This window comes from Orcinus orca, chromosome 20 (assembly GCF_937001465.1).
Source record: "Orcinus orca chromosome 20, mOrcOrc1.1, whole genome shotgun sequence".
Taxonomy (NCBI): domain Eukaryota; kingdom Metazoa; phylum Chordata; class Mammalia; order Artiodactyla; family Delphinidae; genus Orcinus; species Orcinus orca.
This window is the reverse complement of record NC_064578.1, coordinates 1,804,385-1,828,916: the sequence shown is the minus strand read 5'-3', so window position 1 is coordinate 1,828,916 and position 24,532 is coordinate 1,804,385. Positions and strand designations below refer to the sequence as shown.

At 51.2% G+C, this 24,532-nt stretch overlaps 1 protein-coding gene across 12 annotated transcripts in view; it reads right to left on the bottom strand.

Moving 5' to 3' along the window:
• Positions 1–21,470, bottom strand: part of KLHDC4 (kelch domain containing 4) — a 61,171-nt gene extending 39,701 nt beyond the window's left edge. The window contains exons 1-7 of one of the 12 annotated variants that reach the window (XM_033406297.2): positions 15,709–15,902; positions 13,697–14,711; positions 11,848–11,939; positions 11,627–11,674; positions 9,103–9,181; positions 8,431–8,529; positions 2,865–3,001 (exon numbers count right to left, since the gene is read on the bottom strand). In XM_033406297.2, coding sequence (XP_033262188.1) covers positions 2,865–3,001; positions 8,431–8,529; positions 9,103–9,181; positions 11,627–11,674; positions 11,848–11,939; positions 13,697–13,882 — 641 coding nt within the window. In that variant the 5' untranslated portion in view covers positions 13,883–14,711; positions 15,709–15,902. Of the gene's footprint in view, positions 1–2,859; positions 3,002–8,430; positions 8,530–9,102; positions 9,182–11,626; positions 11,675–11,847; positions 11,940–13,696; positions 14,712–15,708; positions 15,932–18,686 lie in introns of those variants that run through there. The other 11 variants (XM_049704051.1, XM_033406298.2, XM_033406296.2 and 8 more) reach the window with 11 other exon arrangements.
• Between the last annotated feature and the right edge of the window lie 3,062 nt (positions 21,471–24,532).

The following is a 24,532-nucleotide window of genomic DNA, read 5'->3' as shown; positions in this document are numbered from 1 at the left end:
GCTTTTTTGTACAACATGAGAGGGAACATTTCTTTAGGGTATATTCCTAACAGTGCACATGGGGTCGAGGGGCAGGCGCAAGCAACAGGACGCTGGAACCACAGGTGCTGCCGGCGACACTTCAGCCAGCGGGAGGGACCCCTGCTTGCCCAGCCCTCGCCGCCTGGCAGTCCGGCCTTCCGTGGAGCCACTCGTGCTGCCTTCTCACGTCCGGCCGCTTGCTGCTCACTACTCTACACAAAGTCTCTATTCTGAACGTGAGCTCGCTTCACGCTGTAAACCTGTCACCACTCCCACACTTTCCTGGTGGCATCATTCCTGATACAGAAACCTTAACATTTCCCATGGTCAGACAGTCACCCTCTTGTGGCTTCCAGTGTGTGACTCACTCAGGGAACCTTCCCTGAGACGTGCTTGCTCCCCACAAACGGTGGCTGCAGACACCGTAACAGCAAGGAACGGGCCACACAGGGCACACCTTCCTCCCTGGTCTCACAGAACACGCTGGGGCAGGGCGGGGGAAGGGCTGTGGCTGTGCGCACTCCCAGGCACCGAGCCCAGCGCCCACGATGACAAAGGGGAACGGAGGTCGTCACCCCACAGTATCTCTCGCACACCGCTTCCGATTTCTTGCATCCCACCAGGGGCCTTAAAAACAGAGCCAGCCTCGAACACAACGCACCTGGGAACCGTAGGCACGTGAAGCAGCAGTAAGTGAACTGGGCTGAGCAGCAGAAACACAGAAATTGAGCTGGTCGTTTAAAATCTCCCGGCAAACAGGGTGAGAAGCCAGGGACAGACCCTCCGTCCCCCAACTTTCAGCCCCGCAGGGACCACGGGCTCTGGTGAAATGCACCGCCGCACCCTGGCCACTGAAGAGAACAGCTCAGCACAGCTCTGCCCGGCTGCCCATCTCCCCACCGAGAACCAGAGATGACGGCCCAGAAGGTAGGCTCAAAAAAAAGATGCTGCAGACAAAAAAGACAAAAAATAAAGCGCCTAACCCTTTCCCTGCCACACCACTCTATCCAGGCTAGAACAGGGGTGCCGAGAGAGGCAGCTCAGTTCTGTCTCTGCACCTTCACATTAGCATTTCACAGGCTCCCCAGTATACCTTTAGGAATTCTCCCACTTTAATTACAATCAGCAAAAGAGTAATGAAAGACCTGCTCATCAGGAACGACTTCGGACTTAGGACAGCGGCCTCGCATGCCGAGCAGGCGCAACCAGGCCGACGACGCCGGGATGCAGCTCACGGCGCGCAGTGAGGCGGGGCTCGGGACAGCAGGCCCGGCGAGCTCTGCAAAGGGCACTGACTGCACGGCACCAGGGCCCCCCTGCTTCCCTGGAGCGAACACCTGCAATACCTGTCACAGAAGCGGAAAGGTCCGGAGGCCACGAGAAAGCACGCGCCACAGCACAGCCCGGCAGGGCACTGCGGGACAGCCCACAACATGCTGCCACCACCAACACCAGGCCCCACGGGTGCCGCAGGCCCCACGGGGCCGTTCACCGCCCCTCACCCACACGCTACAGGCAAAAGCTACCAAAGCTGACAAAAATGCAACGAAAACATCAAGAACCGATTCGCCAGAAGTGAACAAAGACATAACAACTGGATTTTAAAAAGAATAACTGAAGCAAAGCAAGAAAGACAAAAAAGGGCACATGCTCTGGGCCTGAACACTCTTTAAATTATGGGGAAAATGAAAATGACTAGGTCTCAACATATACACAATGAAATCAATTTTTAACATGAAAAGTTCTCAGTTGCCACGCCTTTCCCAAAGCAAGTAAGGCAAGCAGATGCAGGCGGCGCTCGGGAGAGCGCACCAGGCTCACCCTGGGTCCCACCTTACTAGCACTGCTCTGCAGAGCTTCCCCGGCAGCTGAGCGAGCTTGGGAATCTCCGAGCGCCTTCCAGTCACTCTCACGGTCAACTCTTTACACGGTTAGTCCAACACTCCAGGCTGGAAGCCGATCTGAGCAGGCCACAGCCGGGTGTTCACGGGCTCCTAAAAGGCCCCTCAGGGGACCACGGAGCACACCCTCCAGAGACCTCCCTCGGATGCAAGTCCTGGGACCTGACAGCAGCCCTGCACCCCCCCCCCCCGAATTCCACTCCGCTGAGGCGAGGAGCCTGAATACCCCAGAGCCACGCGTGCGCCCCACGAGGGCAAAGCCACTGACTCCACTTTCAGTCCGTCATGCTACTAGGCTTCTTCTTGTACATAATTTATACGCAGACACACCGTCCGTCTCTCTACAGAGTCAGGTGTGTGGCTCTGGCCACGGAGACTGCAGGGGTGAACGTGACAACCACACGTCAATGTCACCGACAGAAGCAGGAATCGAGCACCAACGATGGCCGAGCCTGCTTTATTCAACAGTGACATAAAGGCTTCCCTGTCCTTCCTCTTATACGCTCCACTATTCCTATGTCAAGCGGACCTAGCAGGATACTTCCTCTCAGTGACACGGCACTCCACGGGCAGCAAGATGAAACCCAGAGCTGCCTCTGGGGCGATAAACGGACAGGAGAACTGCAGGAAAACATGATCATTGTTGACGCTGACGAGGGGAGGGAGGACCAAGAAAACGAGCCCGGATGCGGCACTGGTCCCAGAGACCCTGGCAATGCCTTCCACGAAGCCAGATGTCAGGCAGCCGGCACCGGGCCGGGCCGCTCCGCGAAGGGGAAGCTCCTCCCTCACTTTGGTCACCAGCCAGACTGGTCTCCCAGGCGGGGCAACCGCGCTCCTCGCAGGCCTGGAATTATCCTACGAGAGCCGACCCCGTCACCGTGAAGCCCAGACGCCGGCACGGGGCAGGGGCGGGCCCAGGGGTCACGCTCCTCACCTTACCTGACTTGCTCCCACGTCCTGGTGGCCAAATGCAGGACCCAGAGGTCCCTGTAGTGGTAGAAGTGCTCTCCGTCGGGAGAGGCAAACTCCCCGCCAAAGATCCACAGCTGTCCGCCGCCCTGGGGCACCACCACAGCCTGTTGAGAGAATGGCGACAGGTCAGGGCACAGCCACACAGCTCTCGGGGAAAACCAGAGCCCCTCCCCCAGAACAGCCGGTGCCAAGCCCTGACCTCGTCTTCAAATGCCTGCCCCGTCAGGTCCTTCTCGCATCCTGCCCCTCTGTGGTTCTGCTGAAGGCCCAGGACTCACAGGCCACGTGGGAACCAGGCGGGACCGCCTGGGCTGACAGAGTCACACAAGCCATTGGTGGGCCAGCCCGCCCTGAGAGTCCCCAGCCCTGGGCCCAGACAGCGAAGGAGGCAACTGGGCCTGTCCTTCACACCAAGGGGGTGCGGGACGGGAACCCGTCGAGGGGCCGTCTGGCCAGGGGCTCACATGCAGTGCCAACGGCAGCAGGCACAGTGTGGCCGGGGCAGGGGAACTGGGTCGGGGGCAGCTGGACGCCAGGTGCTCCAAAGCAGCCCGTGTGAATGCCTCCTGCCCTCGCAAACCGCCTCGGGCAAGCACACAGTGGGCGGTCAGATGGTGGTTCCCAGAAGGCCCGCCCCGGGCACCCTCCGAGCACCCTGGGGCTTGCACTGCAGTGTGGTCCTTCGCTTAATTAAGCTTAACGCTGCAGAACTGCAGCTCCATCACCGATGCTGCTCCTGTCCTGGACTAACTGGAGGGTCCTGGTGACACACTTAGGGTGATGTGCCCCCCCCCACCATTTCCACTCAGTCTTGTGCATCCTCTCAGGACTGACCTATCGAGACAAGCCAGCTTCCTAGGACTCTAGAACCCCAGTAATTATAAAGCAAGAAACTGACCACTTCAAATCTTTAAACCAGACATGAGGATTAGCTCAGGCCCAAACCTAACACGTTTCTTTGAGCTTAATGAAGTTTAGGGAGTACTTTCACACTACGCAACACAATGTAGTTTTGAAATATATTATAGAAGCTACTGAATGTCCCAGGATAACACCACAAATAATGCATTAACTGGGAAGAACAGTACAGGGAGAATATATGTATATATACATACACATACACGTGCATATATGTGCACACACACGTATACACACGTATGTACGTGTACAGTCCAACTAACATGAAATGCATAGAAATATGAATCACAGGTGCAGAGAAAAGATGCAGAAAATATAAATTAGGAGTTCTGGAAGAATGGACAATGGACTTACTCTGCTTTCATTATCTTCATTTTTTTTCCCACAATGAATATTTATTACTTACATAATCAGTTTTCAGAGCCATTCTTAAAAAATGAAGTCAAACTCCAGGCAAGAAAAAAGACTGTGACCAGAGTGTGTCTCCCACGTCCCATCACGGGCAGAACTCTGGGGACGACACGAAGGTGGATTGATGGGCAGTGATCTGAAGGCTCTGTATTAACCTCCTCCTCAAAGACCATAAACACCAAGAAAGAGCTAACATACTACTCAAGAGAAGATGCAAACTATAGGGACAGGCATACAACTTCCACTTCTGCCCAGGCTCAGCCATCAGCACCATGCCAGCCCTCCCACTGTAAACAAGGAGGAAACTGGACAAAACCCATGAAGCACGACAGCCAGACAGCACGACGTGCAGGACCGTGACCCTGAGACACGGTAAACGGGCAAGGTCAGCCTTCCGACCCCGCAGGCAGTTTCACACCCTCGTGGCCCTGCTGAGCTGAGGAACCAGAAGCCAGAGCTCCAGGATGCGGAGGCAGCTGGAATTTGCAGGGCCGAGCTCCTGACGTCTGGCTGGGTTCCCCGGGAGCCCATAGACACTAAGCTGCACGTGTGCAGACTGAGACCACCCGAGGCCGGGCACACGGTGGGGACCATCACTGTGAGGCTGAAAACCTGAAAACGACCTGAGCTCACAGGGGGCTCGGAGACAGACAAGTTCCAACCAGAGTGACAGGTGCCACTGAATACCCAGGGCGTTCGCTAGAGACCCCAGCAAGGCCACGCCACAGAGCTACCATTCTTCAGAGAGCCTCCAAAGGCTCACGGTGATCTGCACGAGGCTGGGCCACCTACCAGAACGAAACTCATCATCCGTTGATGAATGAAAACAAACGCAGACAGTCAACCCTCCAGCGGCCCTTTGCTGAATGGCGTCATGCTCATGGCAGGAGGGGTCTGGGCGTCCCAAACACCTCCCACTTTACAAGCGTGACACAGACTGAGGACGCTGTCTCCTTGTGGGCCAGGCTGAAGCTGCAGAAGGCATCACAACCACTGTTGACAGAGAAGGAGTATGAAGACCCCAGTGGAATGCTGTGAATACGAAGACATGTGAGAATCTGAAAAGACAAGAACTGCCCTAGTGCTCAGGGATGTATCTCAGCTTCGGGGCTTGCCCAGGCTTCCCTAAGATCTGCTTTTGCATCCACAAAGTCTATCATCTAACCACACAGTTCCAGCAGAAAAATGTGACCCACATCAACAAGGTTGGTCAATACAAAGGGACCCAGAAATGATACAGATGAGAGAATCAGCAGACAAACACTTGAAAAGTTATAAATATGTCCAAAGACTTAGAAGAAAACATGAACATAATAAACAAACATGTAAACAACCAACATTCCCTGGATCTAACAGAGGCAAAGCACCGCCCAGAGACCAAAGTAGGACGGCACTGCTCCCCACACAAGGCAGGGCTGTCCTAGCCAGCATCTACTTTGCTACTTGTCCCACGAGGCTGTATGCTTCCCAGGTGTTTGGGTTTCTGTATTGTTGTCTTAACTGGAATAAAATCATGTCTAGAAAACCTTAACTTCACAACTCTCTCTCCAAAGGTCAAAAAAAAAAGGCACAATGGAGTCCAAACAACATACAGACTCTGTGAATGGATTCTGACATCAGCCACATAGGTCAGCTTTGTGAAAGCCAAGTCCTAAAAGCGTGCCAGGCCATCAGGACCAAAGGAAACACAAACTATGGGGCATCACCAAGAACGGCAAATGTGTCTTTTTTGCCGCTGCATCCCAGCCCTACAAGAGTGCCTTGCGTGTTAAAGATGCTCAGAATTTCCCAGGGAACAAGTCTGCAACACCTTCTCGGATGGACGGCAACGAAGCTGTGACTGGGCTGGAGGAAAACCCTCTCTGCAGCTCATGTGGGCACTGTCAGTGCAATTCTGCTCGCTCAGGAACAGGCACTTTGTAAACACTAACTCTTCTACATAAACGGCTTACAGCTCATGCTTGCACCAAGGCCGATGAGAACAGAGGTGACTTTTTTTTAACCATACGGAACCTTCTGTTCTACTGTATGAGAGAATGCATTTTGTTTCAAGTGAGTTTAGTTAGTCATTGCTTGGGGAGAAACAAACCATCAGGCAAGTAACAAAATGTGAACTCCGTCTGTGCCCGCACCTCCCACTCCCCCACCCCTCAATCCTCAACGGTCCCGTCAGCCCATCCAGGCAGGAGCATCTGAACACTCTCCCCAAGGGAGGGTGCCGGGAGGGGAGCACCTGCCAAGGCCTGACAGGTGAGGCCTGACAGGTCGTCGTCAGGCACACCTTCAATGGGCCTCGTGACCCTTTCCCTTCTCTCACTGGCTGTATTCATTTCAGAAAAGGCCACTGGACTCTCAAATTACATGCTAAAATAACTTAACCACTGGACCGCCAGGGAAGTCCCGGGTTAAGACTCCACGCTCCCAATGCAGGGAGCATGGGTTCAATCCCTGGTTGGGGAACTAAAATCCCACAAGCCACACAGCACAGCTAAATGAACGAATGAATGAATGAACAAAATAAAACAACCCCCCAAATATCTAGAGAGAAAAGACAGAACGAAGGGTCCACGTATAAGCTTTCTCTTTCTACTCATTTTGCCCCTAACTGATTCAAGATAAAGAACGTGGCTTCTATCATCACATTCATAACCTAGTCCATCATGAGGAAAAAACTTTTTTAAATATTTATTTATCTATTTATTTGGCTGCACCGGGTCTCAGTTGCAGCACGTGGGATCTAGTTCCCTAACCAGGGATCAAACCCGGGCCCCCTGTGTTGGGAGCACGGAGTCTTAACCACTGGACCACCAGGGAAGTCCCATGAGGAAATTTTTATGTCTCAGAACTTAACATAGTGGAATTTGAACTGTAATGACCTTTAGGCAAAAGACTTTATAAGCAATTATCTGTTTTCCACAGCCCTGATTTGTTGTGAAATTCACAGAGTAAACAGCAAGCCAACCTCATCTACAGGGCTAACATTTAGCCTCAGACTCACAAAGTACTCCCAAGATGTACATCCAAACCGGAGCCTGCCCAAGTAACCTACTTAAATATCTCAGAGACTTTTCTCAGAAATCTCAATGACACTAATTCTTCAGGGACAGAGTTAATAACTGATTAAAACGGATAAGAAAACGAACATCAAAGAAGCACCTGGGGCCCAGGAACTGGAGAGGCGTTGAGCAGGGAGCGCTCCCCACCGGATGGGCCGGGATGGGACAGGGCAGGACTAAGTGCTTGGCCTGGAGGCCTGGGGTGGATGCATTCTCAGAACTGGAGAGGGCTCCGGCGAATGCACTAGAACTTATCAAGATCCATTTATTGGCCTTACTAAGGTGTAGTTTTCAAATCAGAAAGCAGTGCATGCCTCTCTTCCAGAAGATGAACCAGTCCAAATGCCTGCAAGCCCGGCTATGCACGAGACGTCTATGCAGTTCAGGCAGTCAGCTCCCCCTCACAGACCCCATTTCAATCGGGAGGCTATTCTGAGCACAGGATTAGAAAAAAGAGAACCACACACTGTGGAGGGATGTTTCAGTCGTGCCGCAGTAGGCTGACACTGGAGAGGTATCACTCTTTCAGATTATCTTTTGAGCCCCAACACTGTCCCGGGTACAATAATGAACAAGAAAGACCAATGCCTGTCCTCGTGGAGCGTACGACTGTGGAACCATGAAACCAGGACTCCTTCCCTGATAAGTCATCGGCTCTGACGGAGCTCGCTGGCGTGAGTGGAAACGAGCTGAAAGCATGCCGACCTGGCGCTGCTCCCTCAGCGTCCCTGGGCACGACTCACTTCACTCTGCAGTAGCTACTTTCTGTAACCACTGACACCTTCCGTTCTGTCTTCTTGTTTTCATCTCTCTGGTCACCAGATCTTGGGCCTGTGGGAGCCTCTCTCACTCAAATACAGGAGCCTTTTTCTGACTGCTCCACGCCAGGCACCACGTCGGTATTTTTACCTGGCTTCACACCACCTGCAGGAGCAGGAGTTCATCTCCAGCCTCACAGGTAAAGGCTGAGGGTGAAGCAGCTCAGAAACAAGGCCAAGTTGGAGGCGGCAGAGTGAGGACCAGGGGCAAGGTCCAGCGTCTCCATACCAGGCTGCCCGCCACTACCAGCTCTAAAGGTCTGTCGTGGAATCCTGAGCCAGAGCCCCAGCGAGAGAGGAGGGGAGGCTGATGGCCATACGGACACGTACCTGGTGAGCACAACGCCTCGGAGGTGGGTTGGGGATTTCGACTTTAGTCCAGGCGTCCTTCCTGATGTTGTAGACGTAGAGTTCATTGTATACAAAAGTCTGCAGAAAGGAAGAGGCACTTTAGCATCACGAATGGTGCTTCCACACAAGCGACAGCAAGTGGAAGGTAGGATCTCAATCACTAGCTCTCCCCAGGAAACGTGTTTTCTAAGGCTGGTCCCCGGACCCTTCAGGGTGATGACACGATGACAAAGACCATCTCTGGACCGCCACGCAGGGAAGGCGAACTCAGGATTTTGGAACTGTTTCATCTATAGCTCTGAAACCCAGGGCTTTCTGGTCTGCTCAAAAATAAAAATTACAGGTTTTACAATTTATCAATTGCTCTGCAATTTATCAGCACTTTCCCTATCCAAACACCTCTGGAAACCCATCATGAGGAAGAACAGCAGGTACTGGCCCACCTCACGCAGGCGGTAAGAGGCGTGACCCTAAAGGTCCCTAAAGGACCCTGGTGGCTTGTCAAGGACCATGGCCCAGGCCAGTCCTGACATGCAGACACACAAGAGGGGAGTTCAAGGACCATGAATATCTGATATCAGCTTAAAATGAAGTTTCCTCTAAATGAGACCCATGAAAACTTGGAGGGAAAGAAGAAAATATATACGTAACTTTTTGGCCATTGAAATATTCACCTCCGAAAAGGATTAATTCTTCTTTCTCAGGATGAGCAGAGAGTGAGGCATTTAACCTGCAAGAGACACAAGCAGCAGCTCACCACAAAATCAAACCACGTGACGCCCAAACTGAGAGCCGTTCTCCTTTCCAGCAGAGGGCTTCCCCACCAGGGACATGCCTGTCCTAAACTTCTGTGAAAGAGAAGCCTGGCACTGAGGACAGAAGCTGAGGCACCGCCCTTAAAAGCAGCCTCACCGTCAAGACACTAACACCCCGGCTCAGTCTCCTACGAGGGCAGGGGCTACTCACACAGCGTTTGGCTGAAAATCAGCAGCAGCGGGAAGTCCAGGGGCTCCTATTCATGTGCCAATTTTCCAGAACTGTTCTGTTTTAAAGGTCTATCCTCTTAAATCACAATCTAAACTGTTCTAAGAGGTCCAGTATTGAAGCATTTCAATATACAACCCAGATCTCTTCCATCTAGAAAATGCAAATACTTTTCTACTTACTTCACACACGAGGACAAGGGAATAGCCATAAGGGAATTATAAGTAGGTCCTGACCATTGCAGCAGGAAGTAATGAAGAGTCCGGTGACTGAGAGGGAAAATACCCTTCTTGCAGAAACCCTCAGAGCGGCATTCCCCAAGGTGCCCTCCACCACGTTAATCCCACAGGACGCTTCTCAAAGGGCAAAGGGTTTCAAGGTCAGGGAAGTCTGGGAAATCTGAAAACTGTTTTTCTCCTGGGGATTTAATGTAGACAGAGACGTTCTATAGGCTGAGAAACTCTGTAGTCAAACCCTCAAGTCAAGATAGTGCACCCTGGGCTCTGGTACAACCAAGCACCTCATCCTCATGTCCCCATTAAACCACCTCTGAGCCAAGACGTGGGGACGTACACACTTAAACTTGGTAATTTTCATGGGTTTTCCCCCATAAAGCAATAGAGAGGTGGAGGTGAGAAGGTACTAAGGTTACCACCGAAACGTCTGCATCCCAGTAGATCTCAGCTCCAGCTGCTCCCTTCTGCCAGGAAGCTTCCCAGCTGACCCATGGGACTGCCGATGTCTCACATCATACTGTGACATTACACCTGGCCTTTCTGGGCAGCATACTTTAGGAAAAATGTCATCCAAAAAACGTCAACCACATTCTAAGTGAATTCCCTCAGGGGTGCTGTACAGATAAAGCCTCAAAGGTCTCAAGGACTCATCTGCTTCAACAATTCAGATGAAAACCTCCACCTACCGTGTGTGACTCTTATGCTTGGCCTCAACGATAACATGATAAATACAAGGAAAATGATAGCAGATTCCTAACGGAATTTAAAAGCCAAAGAATAAGAAGGATCTGCAACTTTGGGAGCAGTTGCAAAGTCGCTTGTGTCTGCTCAGGGGTAAGCACACTGCTCCCAACCCTGAACAGGTAATGATCGCATGCCGGGGGCGAAGTCGTGGGATTCAGGGCCATGCCCTGCACCCACTGAAGCAGAGGGGGCACTCTTACCACCTCCCTTCCTGAAGTGCTAGACCAAGGCCTCCCCTCAGGCCTGAGGGAAACAAAGCAAATCATTTCTCAACTGATCAAGACAGCCCCGGAAGCTCGTGCAGTTAAGGCATTCCCGCTTCTCCAAAGGGCACGGCATCTCCTCATCAGGGTCACTCCGCCTCCCCGGGCTCCTAGCTTGATGTACTCCGTGTCCAGCCTCTGCTCTGCCGGGAGCAAGTGTAAGAACTATTGAGCCTGAATCCCTGGACCAAATTAGAGAACTGGCATTCCGGAGCCAAGGGGACGAGAAGAGAGGAGCAGGAAGCCAGTGAAAACCACAGCCTGGGGCTTCCCTGGTAGTGCAGTGGTTAAGAATCCACCTGCCAATGCAGGGGACACAGGTTCGAGACCTGGTCCGGGAAGATCCCACATGCTACACAGCAATTAAACCCGTGCGCCACAACTACTCAGCCTGCACTCTAGAGTCCGCGAGCCACAACTACTGAGCCCACGAGGTGCAACTACTGGAGCCCACACGCCTAGAGCCTGTGTTCGGCAACAAGAGAAGCCACCTTAATGAGAGGACTGCACACCACAAGGAAGAGTAGCCTCCACTCTCTGCAACTAGAGAAAGCCCGCGCATAGCAACGAAGACCCAATGCAGCCTAAAATTAATTAATTATTTTTTTAAAAAAACAAAAGAAACCCCACAGTCTGCTCCTTCCACAGGGTCTCAAATCCTACAAAAGATGCTGGAGCTCCTCACATAAACTACAAACCCACCTAAAATGGCTAACAGACAGTTTACGCTTAATGGTCACACTTTTCACACGAGAATTTGAAAGCATTATGAACGAACACGGCAAAAAACTATCATGATTTTAAGTTTCGCACCGTGATGGGCCTTTAGAAACCTAAGAAGCAAGGAGAAGCTCACGGACTGCCCACAGGCTGTCACCGGGTGGCGAGCAACCCAGCCCACACAACCTCCCTGACTGGCAGAGCAGCTGAGCCAGGAGACCTCCTCACCGTGTTTCTCCACGACAATGAAGCTGAGCTGCCTCACTCCCGTTCTTCCTAAGCGGAAGTGAAAAAATGTTTTGTGGGAGCTGATCTGGCGGGTTTTCATGATGAAAATGTCCCAAGTGCCCGGTTACTTACGAAAACACGGTGCCTACTTCAAGCACTTTTCCAACCTATACCAGAAGACTTCAGGTCAGAAGCCACACTGGAGAGTCCGTGCTGCTTACCTTGGAGAAGGTGGGGAGCAGGGTGTCTCCACGATCCGAGTCTTTCTGGCATCGAGAGCCTGGAAGTGGGCTATGAGGGCTTCGAGGTCCTCCTGTAGACAGACAAGCCACCACACGTGAGACGTTTGCTTAAACCCCATCACGTGGCCAGATGCCTGGGCCAGCTTTCCCCAGCCCCTCTGACCTGACCGGGGTCCAGTCACATCCGTGAATTACAACTTGTTTCTCCCATTTCAAACACACAGAACCTGACACATGCGCAAATGCTCAGGGCCTGACCTGCCCGCGCACGGCATGTGCATCATCTCCTTCCAAACTCTCACCCCGCCCCCCAAGGCCTTCCTCTCAGACAAGCCCACCCAACTTCACGCCAACACCTTCAGCCACCCCTGGAAACCCAGGCCTGGGCTACCGCACCAGCCTGCTTTGCTGTCTGCAGAGCGGGGTCTGATGTTTCCTTGTTCACTTATTTTGTTGCCACCTCCCTCCCACCAACATAACAAAACATAAGCTCCAAAGGAACCAGACGTGTCAGTCTGCTTAGAACGGCGCCTGCGCAGTGGGCGCCCGACCTCTATCAGCTGCAGCCAATCCGTGTACGAAGGCCTCCACCTTCGCAGAAGGACCGCAGAAACCAATTTAGATGTTAAGGCGCCAATTTCCGTGCACAGCTGAGTAGCATTGGCGCTCAGTCTTCCCGCCCTCAGTCCCTGCATTTACAGTAGTGCCGCCCACCCCGCAGTGATGCGTGAAGTGTGTCACGAGAAAGTCTCCCATCCTTCTCTTCAATGCTCAGCCCAGCACCTTGCTCATGCTGACACCTGGCATCTGTCCCCCCCCATCCTTCCTCCCATCCCATCCCACCCCACCCCACCTCACACTACACCGGCTCTCCTTCCCAGGCTCCACATTCTGCAGGGCCTGAAAGCAGGTCTTCCAGACCCTTCTCCCTCCCTCGCCTGCCTCACGTCCCAGCCCACCTCCTCACTCTCCCAGCCGCACTGGCTTCCTCTCAGCTCCTTTCCTCAGAGCATCACACCCCCTGGGCCTGAACAGCCACCTGCAACCCCGCCCCCACCGTGTGTACCCCCTTCACCTTCCCAAAGGTAGCCACTCTCTGGAACGGAGGGCTCGTTACTCTCACACCATCTCTCTATACTTTTACTACACGTTATGTATCCTTAAACTACGTACGTTATTGTTTTAGGTTTTTCAATTCCATGTAAATGTTATCGTACTGAACATTCCCTTGCAACTTGCTTTTCTGCTTAACACTGCTGAAAGAAAGGTCTGATGCCCTGACCCCGTTCGTCATCATGGTGGCGGAGCTACATGGCTTCTGCACCATCCAGCTGCTGCTGAACATCTTGGTCAACTCCAAAATGTTCTTTTTTACAAGAAATACTACCTCGGCCAGTCTAGTACCTGTCTTTGTGTAGCTGGGGGTAATTTTTCCAAAGTAAACCTTTAGGTGGATAACTGCTAGCTTGTAGCTTCCACTTTTCTAGGTATTGACAAATTAGGACCCAACTGGCTCTACCAATTTTCACCTTCGCGGGAGTCCACAAAAACACCCGTCATCCTGCTACTCCTACGTGTAATTAGGTACTCAAGATAAGTTCTGAACCGCTGCACCCTTACAGGAAGACGTGCGTGGAGAAGTGACTGCTGGGGCCTCAGTAAGCTCAGAGCCTCCACTCCACTGTCACTCACCCGAGAAATTGTCTTCCTTAAAGGGAGAAGGGAAGACGGGAACAAGGTGGGAGGAAGGCGTGGCTGCGACGAGCAGCGGCAGGCCTGGAGGGAGAGCTGCTGTATCAGTCCTGGGGCGAGTGGCACTGACACCCACCTGGCTAGGCCGGCAGGAAGCATCAAACCCCGTCATGCGAGGGCAGGCATGAGCACGGTGTCTCTGGTTGGGAGCAGGCCTCGTCGACCCCTTAGTTAGGAGCACAGGCTCTGCCGTCGTGTAACTGAGCAGGACCCTATGAAGCCTTCCGGGAACAAGAAACCGCCCCCCTCCCCCCGCCCACATGTCCTCTGCCTGCCTCTTGTCTGTAGAAAAACTTTAGCCTCCTAGGCCTTCCCGAGTTCCAAAGAATAAATTTAATCAGAGAAAGGAGAAAATGAAGAAGAAAAAGAGTCAAGGAGGACAAAATAATAATAGTTTGATCTTAAAGTCAAGGACCTTTAGTCCCTCCTCAACAGCTGCATTTGATACTCTGCGCCATGTCCTGTGAGCTGTTTCGCAGATATGGAAACCCTCACCAGGTGGAAGAAGTTAACTGCGTGCTGCCACCGGAATGCAGACCCCAGACGGGCTGGAAACAGGTTAATGATGTTGACTCCCGATGACCTCACCACCAACCAAGAAGAAGAATGTCCACAAGCTGATCACACAGCCCAGAGCACCCCCTCCCTGACCCTGTGTTTAAAAATCTTCCCTAAAAGCCTTCAGGGAGGTCGGGTCTTTTGAGCACCAGCTGCCTGGACTCCGTACTGGGCACCTGCAATAAACCCCGCAGTTTCCCTCACCACAACCCAGGGTCTGTAGGTTGGCTTTGCTGCGTGCAGGCAAGGGGACCCAACTTTGGTTCGGTGGCTGTCGGGTGACTCGCTTCAACCCCCACCTCCTCCACATCTCGCCAGTTAATCTAGCAGCCACTCCCCATGCCCGCACGTTGAACAAATCTCACCAGATTAAAACAAGGTCCAAAAGCCAGGTAAGCTTCCCTCCTACCACTCTAAGGCAGCACTTCTCAAGCGGCTGAGCATCACAATCGCGGGGCCGAGGGGCTGGGACAGGGCAGGTCTGGTAGCACAGGCAGCCTAGTCTGGGAAAGCCTCTGCAAGGTGACAACAAGCTGAAAGATGAAAAGGAACGAGTGTAGAAGAATGTTTTTGGGGTTGAGGTGCAGAAAGAAGGTGGCATATCTGAGACACAGCACAGAGTTGTGTGGCTGGAGGGGAGTGAGCCCAGGTGATGTAGGTCTCCCCAGCAGGGTGAAGAAATAGAGCTTCAATAGGACAGTTTAGAAGGGGAGGAATCTGCGCAACAGCCACTTGCAGGTGTCAACCAGGTATCTGAGACATGAGTTCTGCACTAGGCAGAACTCCAAGTTGTCCCCCAAGACCACTCGCTTAGTCCCCCTGCTAAAAAAATGATAGGAGACAGGGAGAGAAAAAGCTCAACCCCATTATTTGACAGATGAGGAAATGGAGACACGAATGCCTTAGGAAGAAAAGGGACAAGGGTATGTGGTTAAGAGCTCTAGATCAGGGACACCCGGTCAAATTCCAGCTCCAAGCCACCTCACAGCTGTGTGACCCTGAGCTGCGTGTAACTTATTAGCTTCTGACTTCCTGTCAGATGGGGACGCCAAAGCTACCTAACTCAATTGGTTGTAAGAATTAAAGCCCAGAGAGCACAATGCCTGGCACGCAGCAAACACTCATTTAACCACTATAAACCGCCCCGGGTTAGGGAGCCCGTGAACAACAGTCAATTAAGAGCAGAGAGCTCTCCTCTAAGCTCAGCACTGATCCATGTGTACACACCTCTAAAGACAGAGAGAAAGAGGGGGAGAGAGTAAGAGGGGGAGGGAGGGAGAAGGAGAGACAGAAACGGAGAGAGACACAGAGAACTGTTTTGGAAAGCCCCACAGTTCCACTTACTTATTCCACTGACGCTCACTGCTCAGGGCTGCCGTGAGGATCACGTACCCTCTTTTAAAGCCGAGGGCTGAGGCTTGCAGAGGCGCGCCCGCTCAGCCCGGCCCCTCCCAGCGCCCAGCACAGGGGGCCCGGCTACGCACGAGACCCGGGACGAAGGAGGCCAGCCCGCCTTCCGGCCCCGCTCACCTCCTCCTTCCGCGAGCGCTTGGACACCTTCTTCTCCACCTTGGCTGCCGTCTTCTCCGCCCCGCGGCCCTTCTTCTCTTTCTTGCCCTTCTTGCCCATCGCGCCGGGTCAGAGGAGATGCCGAGACGCCTGCAAGTCTCGAGCGGCGCGCAGCGCGCAAAAAATACGTGCTAGGCGGCGCGCAGAAAGCGCGTCACTTCCGGTCCGCCCCCAGGCGCGTTTCCCAGAGAGTGGGCGGAGCGGGCGGGGCGGAACGGGCGGCGCGTGCGGGCCTCGGCCCGGGGATGGATGTTTTACTGGTTGTGTGTGCTCCGCCTTTGGAAACGGGTTTGAGGGCCTCGGGCTCTGGGTGGCGTCCGCCTGGAAGCAGTGGGGCCCCGTCCCCGTGCCGTCCGCCCTCAGCTCGGAGACCTCCTCCCGGGGACTCGACACCTGCTGTTTCCGCCGCCACCGGGCCCGGGCCTGAAGGCTGGCTTCAGTTTCTGCCGTGTTTACGCATATTGCTTAGTGCGTGCACATTGCACAGTGACCCAGTTGGGTGACTTGGTAAATGAGCCGCGTTTTGTCAGCGCGAGCCCTTGTACGAGTCAAATGATTGCTGTGCCTTCGTTCCCCATAGAGACGCTTATGCACTTAAAGGATTCGCAGACCCTGAGCACCAGATATTGTTAGGGGCTGAGGGTACTGTGCTCAGCAAGAAAAACAGCCCTGCCAGTCCGCCTTCTAGGTGACTCCTTAAGTGTCCTGTGTGAGGCGACTTGTTTCTCCATGATCGAGCAGGGCTGATGATACCCCCTCCAAGAGCAGTCAGTGTTCCAAGTCTGGGAAGCCAAACCGCCCGCTAGCATTTGACTCAAACGACTTAGTAAATGGGAAAAACCACAGGTAGAACGTGGAATGCTATGGCTTGGACAGAGCAGAGTGAAAACGCTTCTCATTGCTTAGAAGATGTCATCTTTGGACTTGTGATCAAGGAAACAGGACAAATTAAGGACAAGCACAAGCAAACATTTGGCAAAGGGAAAGCATAAATCAGGAAATAATCTCCTTTCCTACTTTGTGGGTGAACCGCCACAAGGCTCAGCCTTAAAGAAATTGAGACAGGCTGAGACCTGGGACCTTTTGGTGCAGTGCTTGCACCTGGACAAATCTCGTCCAAACAAAATACAAAGAAACTAAGGGATTAAAAATAACTGCATGAAAAAAAACAACAACAAAAAACTGCATGCATGTGGCAGTTGGGGCAAACTATGAACAAGATGCAAAAAGACCAAAGACCCAACTGCCACTTCTGAGGAGTCAGGAAGCAAAGCACAGGTACTGCAAATCCCTCTACTCAGCACCGCCAAGTTGGGAGGGGCAGACCACCCAAGCCACTGTTGGGGACCAACCCGTGGACCCGCCTCTGCCCTCCCCCCATGTAAGGTACAAGCTCGCCCCTCCCACCCCCATCCCCCGTCAGGGGGCGAGCAAAGGATCCTGCTACTTGGTTTCGCTCCCTCGTGCTGCAGCACAAGTCCCAATAAAGCCTTGCCTGAATTTCTTCTCTGGCCTCTTATCAATTTCTATTGATTAAGGAGTCCAAGAATCCTAATCGGTAACAAAATCAACTTAGATCCAATCAACTTACTAATCTCTGAGCAGCCAGGGAGGAATGCTTTTTCAGCCAACTCCAAGCCTTGTCCATTAACCTAGTCTTTCAGAAGAAAAATAGGGCTTCCCTGGTGGCGCAGTAGATAAGAATCCTCCTGCCGACGAAGTGGACATGGGTTTGAGCCCTGGTCCAGGAAGATCCCACATGCAGCGGAGATACTAAGCCCGTGCGCCACAACTACTGAGCCTGCGCTTTAGAGCCCTTGAGCCACAACTACTGAAGCCCGTGCGCCTAGAGCCCGTGCTCTGCAACAAGAGAAGCCACCACAAGGAGAAGCCCACACACCACAGCAAAGAGTAGCCCCGCCCGCCACAAGTAGAGAAAGCCCACGCACAGCAACGAAGACCCAACGCAGCTAAAAATAAATTTAAAAATTAAATCTTTAGGGTTTCCCTGGTGGCGCAGTGGTTGAGAGTCCACCTGCCGATGCAGGGGACGTGGGTTCGTGTCCCGGTCCAGGAGGATCCCACGTGCAGTGAAGCGGCTGGGCCCGTGAGCCATGGCCGCTGAACCTGCGCGTGCGGAGCCTGTGAGAGGCCACAACAGTGAGAGGCCTGCATACAGGAAAAAATAAATAAATAAATCTTTTAAAAAAAAAGAAGAAAAATAAAATTTGGGCAACTACGGGGGGTGGGGAGGATGGGGAGGTGGAATAGGATTCAGGCTGCCACCGTCCCCAGCACCGATTGTAGGAGAATGTGAGAACACGTGAGATGATAGAGAAAAGAACCAGCTAGAAGCCAATTGGAAGGGAGCTGCAGAATTCCACAGTACCCTGGCCCCTGAACCTGCAGACATAATCGCCTTCAACAATGAGCTACAAATGGCGAAAGCCTCACTAGTGCTCCTCAGAAACCGTTACTTTCCCTCTAGTGCAATATGACTAAGAGCATGCCTAATCCTTTTATACTTTTCTGAGAATACTGGGTAACCTGGAGGCAACACACTTGAAGTAAGATGGCCCTTCAGTCACAGCGCATCTGTCTGCAACACATTACAGTGGTCGCCTCTTAAGAGCTACGGAAGGGGGAGCCTATGCCCTGCTGAAGATTTGGAAGGATCTGATAGATGGAGGATTTTGTACTTTTATTATCTGAAAGAATCTTTAAGCTCAGTTGGAAGGCTCTTGGAATTAATAGTGTCATGGTGATTTACATGAGGTTGAAACTCTCATTACCAAGAAAGAATAGAACACTTAAAATGAGATCAGAATCCTAAAATAGTAGAAAGATGAAGTACACGGTCCTATTTTAGTGAAATTCACGTTTTTGAAACTTTAATGAATAATCTTAAATCTAATATATCATTAACATTTAGAGTGTACCTTTTGTGTGGTCAGGCGCCCTCTGCTGTCCTCAAGTTGAAATGTAGAAGAGAAAAAAAATATTAACAATGCACCTAACATCTAATTACCCTCACCACAAATAATCAGTGTAATTGGAGAGATCTCCCAAGTATGCTATAGATGCAGTGGGTCTTTGTACTTTCCCACCTGGAAAGTGATCATATTAAACCCGCCCACCTACTACACAGAACTCTTGAGAGAATCAAGTGAAATTTAAAAAGCTTAGAAAAGTAAAAAGCAAAATACAAATTTAAGAGATTCTCTGTGCTGCAAAGTGGGGTCACAGTTTTGAACTGGCTGACGATCATTTCATTTAACAACATGAATTGGTTACCACAACGCGGGGATGTTGTACCGGGACACATGAGACAGAAAACAGAAGACCCAGACACCAGCTTCAAGGAGGTTTTCTTCTAATGAGATCAACATGATGACATTCCTCAAATGCTCTGTGAAATGAAGCAGGGAATAAGTACAGAAGGAGAGGATGTGGGGAGAAAGGGAAGAGGGAAGGCAAGGGAGGGAGTGACATCAAAACCTTTGTTTCATGTATTTTGTCCAGTTTAATAGACATCTGAGGGGAAAGGGGGAAACCCAGTCTCTCTGCTCCATCGTGGCTGAAAGCAAAACTTTCTCCTCTTTGGGGTCAAAGTGTGCTGTTTAATTTCCCAACACTTGGAGATCTTTCTGTTATTTATTTCTAATCCAATTCATTGATTTGAGGGATCTCAGAATTCAGTGCTCTCCACGTCCCTTTAATTCTGCTTCAGCTGCATCCTACAAATTTTAATATGTTATTTTGATTTTCATTCAGTTCAAGACACTTCCTGATTCCCTTTTTGATTTCTTCTTTGACCCTTGGGCTACTTAGAAGTGTGTTATTTCGTTTCCAGATATTTGGAGATTTTCTAAAGATCTTTCTGGAGAGTAATATTTTTTCTCCACCTGCTTTTGCGGGTTTTTCCTTCATCTTAGTTTCACTAAGATATGTTTAGATATTTATTTCTTTGTATTCACTTTGCTTGGGAATTGCTGGTCCTCGTGAGGCTGTGTGTGGTGGCCTTACAGGTCTGGGATTTCTCTGTCATCCTCTCTTCAGAGGATGCTGTTGCCCCCTCGTCTCTCTCTTCTGGGTCTCTTAACCTCTCTTCTCCATTCTCCCTCTGTTTGTCCCTCTATGCTGCATTCTAGATAATTCCTCCTGGTTTATCTGCTGGTTCATGGATTCTTTGCTCAGCCCCATCACATCTGTCTCACTTGTCCATATAATTTTTTATTATGATGAGTAATTTTCAGAGGTTCAATTTTTCTCAAATCTGCTGGATCACTTTTATAGCTTTCAGTTCCCTGAAGATGTTTTCAAGCTGGTCTTGTCCTTAAATAATGTATGTTCATCAGTCCGTGCTGCAGTGACGCTGCTCGTATCCTTGAAGAACTGCTTGTGAATAACCTTTGAAAGATTTCAGCGAAAGCATCTTTTTCCCAAGGGTAATTGCTTTTGCTTCTGCCAGACAGCCTCGGACACTGCCAGCTCATGACATCCTGAGTCCAGATTAGTGTCTTAAGTTTCTTTTGGACAACCCAGGTGATGTAAATTGAGGCTGAGAATCCAAGGAAAGCCTGGATGTGGTTACAGTATCTCAGGGACCTTGCCTTCCCACATACCCCGCTCGGCACTGGGGTGACTTTCTCTGTTCCCGGCGTTCTGGGCAGCAGGCTTACTTCTGCTGCACCCTCATCCTCAGGCACAGCTCAGGCACCTCAGCTTCATCTGCAGGGAATGGCCCTGTAGCCCCCACCTGGGACAGCTGTGGATTTGCTGAGCTTTCTCCTTGCCCTTCGAGGCTGTCAAACCCAAGTCAAACATGGCAACTTGCCCATGCCGGAAGCAAAAGCCGTCTCGGAGCCCAGCCTCTACTCAGTTTTCTTTCTGTATGTACCTCCCGTTAGGCTCCGATTTGGTGATTCTCTACTCCTTGTGACCCTTCTGATGCCTTTAAGAAGACTCATTTCAACATTTATCCATCCTTTTCTAGTTTGAATGGGAGGACTGGTCCAGATAGCTTAGTCTACCATATTACAGCACTGCTTCAGTCTTTAAATGGTATTTTTCAGCGTGTCATTAATACACTAACTTTTAAAATTTGGAAAATACAGGCACAGCCTGTCTTTCTTCGCTCCCACGCACATCCACGCTTAGCATGGGGGGGAGTTTCCTGCTGACTGATTTTAAGCAAAGATCTGCGTTGTAGTTTCACTCATCCGCTTGGCTCACACGTGCAGGGTTTCTTCATCCTTGCCGTCGCCCCATCTTCTTTATCACCCATCTCGGAGCCACCACGTGAGGATCAGGGACATTCTGTAAGTCATGAGATGCCAAAACTGGGGAGGGGGAAACGCCAAAACCTGGATAATAGTGCAGGAAATGCAACAAAAGACAGAGCCATGCTGGGTATGTTAACTGCAAACTCGAAACGGACCCGTAACATCACAGCGAGTCAGGGAACAGGTTGCGAGGAAGCCAACGACCTTGCGTGCCGCCCTGTGAGCCTGCAACTGCTCGTCTGTTTCCCGGCCACCGTGTCCCCTAACCCTACCCAAACGCAGCCCAAAGCCAGCTCTCCTGCACGCAGATTCCGAGGCGCCAGCCTAGAGAACACGCAGCGTGCGAAACTGCAAATCTGTCCCCAAGGTTAAATTTGTTTTTAAAAAGGTAAAACTCCTTGCCCAAATAGTTGGAGATATTGGTGATTCTTTAAGTTGATTTTTTTTTTTTTTTTTTTTTTGTGGTACGCGGGCCTCTCACTGTTGTGGCCTCTCCCGTTGCGGAGCACAGGCTCCGGACACGCAGGCTCAGCGGCCATGGCTTACGGGCCCAGCCGCTCCGCGGCATGTGGGATCTTCCGGGGCACAAACCCGTGTCCCCTGCATCGGCAGGCGGACTCTCAACCACTGCGCCACCAGGGAAGCCCTAAGTTGAGTTTTTAAATCCCCATAATATCACTGTTTTGAGCATCTGGCCCTTTAATCCTGCCTGACCCAGGAACCAGCTCGGTTTTCAAGCCTGATCATCTCACAGTCAACAACTTATGCTCAGGGTTCACAGCCATAGCCCCTTAAATTCCAGCTGCCTGGCTTTGAAAATAGATCGCATGGCACTAAACGTTCTAATTCTCTCACCTCTTCCAGAGAGGCTCTGACCTCAGGCCATCTGGAGGGAGCCAGGTGTTAACCCTTCACGGAAACGCAGTTCTGAAACCTAGGTTCTGGGCAGAGACCTAACCACATCCTCCTATCCTTGGCCATTAACTGCGTCATTCATGAATGATGCAATTAATCTAAAACATGTGAAATGCAACAAAGACTTCTCATCAGAACCTGAGAGTTCTACGTTGTTACAGAGCACTCAAAGACCGGACTGGAGAACTGGTTAAGTGGTGCCCAGTATTTCAAAGGCATGCCAGGAATAATGTTCATGTTATCTGATTTCCAAGTAAGTCAAGATTTTCCCATTAACGCATTTCCTGGAATGGTCCCCAGGATACGCTAGGAGCTTACCGCTTTATAGTTATCCATGTGCTGTGTCTCTCCTCCGCTAGGTGTCAGTCTCCCTCAGGCTGTATCTTATTCACCTTTGTATCCCCAGGACAAAAATGTTGCACTATTTGCTAAATGTTAATAAATTATGAATAAACAGTGAATGAATCAAAGCCCCCACATGACACCACGACTTGACGCAGAGAAGGTCTGTCCAGCATGGTCAGAGGAGGGGAATGTTTGAGCTGCTCAAACATTTCACAGCAATGTCCTGTATGTGGATCATTCATCCCCAAAGACTAAGAACCACACACGTGGGAAATCAAAACTCAAGGGAGATAAAAATGAAGATCTAGAAAGATCTATCAGAGGAACACAGGACCAGTGAATAAATGCACAGTCGACACATTTTGAATAAGATGCCTGTCCTATCTTCCCTGTGAAGCAGCTTTGATTGCAGGTTTGATCCTCTCATAGCAAACTGTTCAACTCTAAGGGGTTTGGGGTAGGCTCTCACCCCGATTCCTGTCTCACACTTGCTGTTTTTCCTTCCTCCCTTCTCTTGACTGAAAGGAAAAGGCACAGCGTAAAAGTTGTCAGTTAAGTTGATTCGGGGACCTTCCTGAGGGCTTTATACCCCTCTCAGAAGAGGTAAGGGAGAAGCCAGGATATATAGGAATTCGTGTAATCAAGCATGAAAAGATTACTGCTAATCACAAAGAACGGACATCTCAAGTTAATGATTTTGCTGTGCTTTTCTAGGTGTGGAAAGATGCAAGAATCTGGGGCCATTGAAACTTTTCCTTAGATATGTAGCTTCACTGTCCAGGGGGTCTGCATCCAAAGCACAGAGCGCTTCCTGGGTTTTTCCATCCTGAATCCCCCTCACTGTTGGTGGGCGACTGCAGGGGCCGAAGGCTCCATACTTGTAGCCGCGGAGTGGCGGGCAACCTTTTTTCCTTACTCTCCCTTCCTCCCTTCTTTCTCTCTTTCTCTTTCTTCCTCTCTCCATCCCCCGCCCCCCTTCCTTTCTTAGTGTTTCTCCTTCTGGCCTGAGAAGGAAGGCCTGGGGTGGACAGAGGGGAATTCTGCCCCGATGGGCCCCGGAAACACTGTCAACGTTGAGAGTAAAAACAAAAAGTAGGTTATTCCGGGGAATGGGTGGAAGCTGATCAAAGGCAAAATCGTGACGCCGGTGAAATTGCTCTGACGCTGTGCAAGGCCCTCATGCTGTGCTGCCACCCGGACCCTCCCAGGCGGGGCTCCACTCCGACGCCTTAACACCCCATCCAAATGTCTTACCTCCCCATCTCTCAGATAACCTCTCTCGAGGATCACAGCATTAACTAGTGATTTTATAAGTAACGCAGATGCTCCACATCACACGTCATCAGGGAATTGCAAGTTAAAACAGCCAGGAGACGCCTCCACACACCCATCAGAACGCCCGAAACCCAGAGCGCTGACAATACCAAATGCTGGTGAGGACCTGGGGCATATGTTTACACGAGTCATGTCGGGGAAGACTTTTCCTCTACCTTCTAGGTTCCTCTGCCTGGTCTATGAAGTGGATGGGCATGGGACAGACTAACGGGAGGAAAATCAAAGATTAATAACACGTGTACACGGGAGAGATCCAGAAAGGCTGAGTAACTCACCAAAATGGCCGAAACCCTCGCCCTAAATACCATTTGCAGCTAAACACAAACGAGGACGGTGAGTGCAGTGGTTTGGGACTTCAAAGGGGAGGAAGGTCATTCACGTGGAGATGTTTGGTAAATATCTGTTTGCTGGGCTGGGCAGAGACAATGGGACGCTGAGTGGACTCTGATCTCCACGCCTGGCCCATATTCTTTGCAGACATATCGGGTGATAGCTCTATTCTGGGAACAAGCCCTCTGTCTAAATCCTTCGGGCAGTGGGAGGAAGGTCAAAGTTTCTTCCCGAAGCCTTTTGGTGTCTCGATTGTTCTCAGCTTGAAATAATTTGCAGGCCAGAGACATTCTGGGTGTCTCTGGCCTGCAAATTTTGTTCCCCTACAGTAATGTATTTAATGTTACCCTCGATTCATCCAAAAAACGTAGCAAGCCTGTAAGAGCAGTGCTACAGCAGGTGGGGTCTCGGGAGCCAATGCCCACCTTCCAGAAAGTAGGTTTAGGGGGTGCTCTCTCTGGGACACGGATATGAAACTGCAGGCTCTCGAGTGGGTGGCATGCAAGGCTCATGGTCACTACAACCTGCTCACCGACCCATTGCTGTGCATTTGACGTTAATGGTTGCTTCCTGGC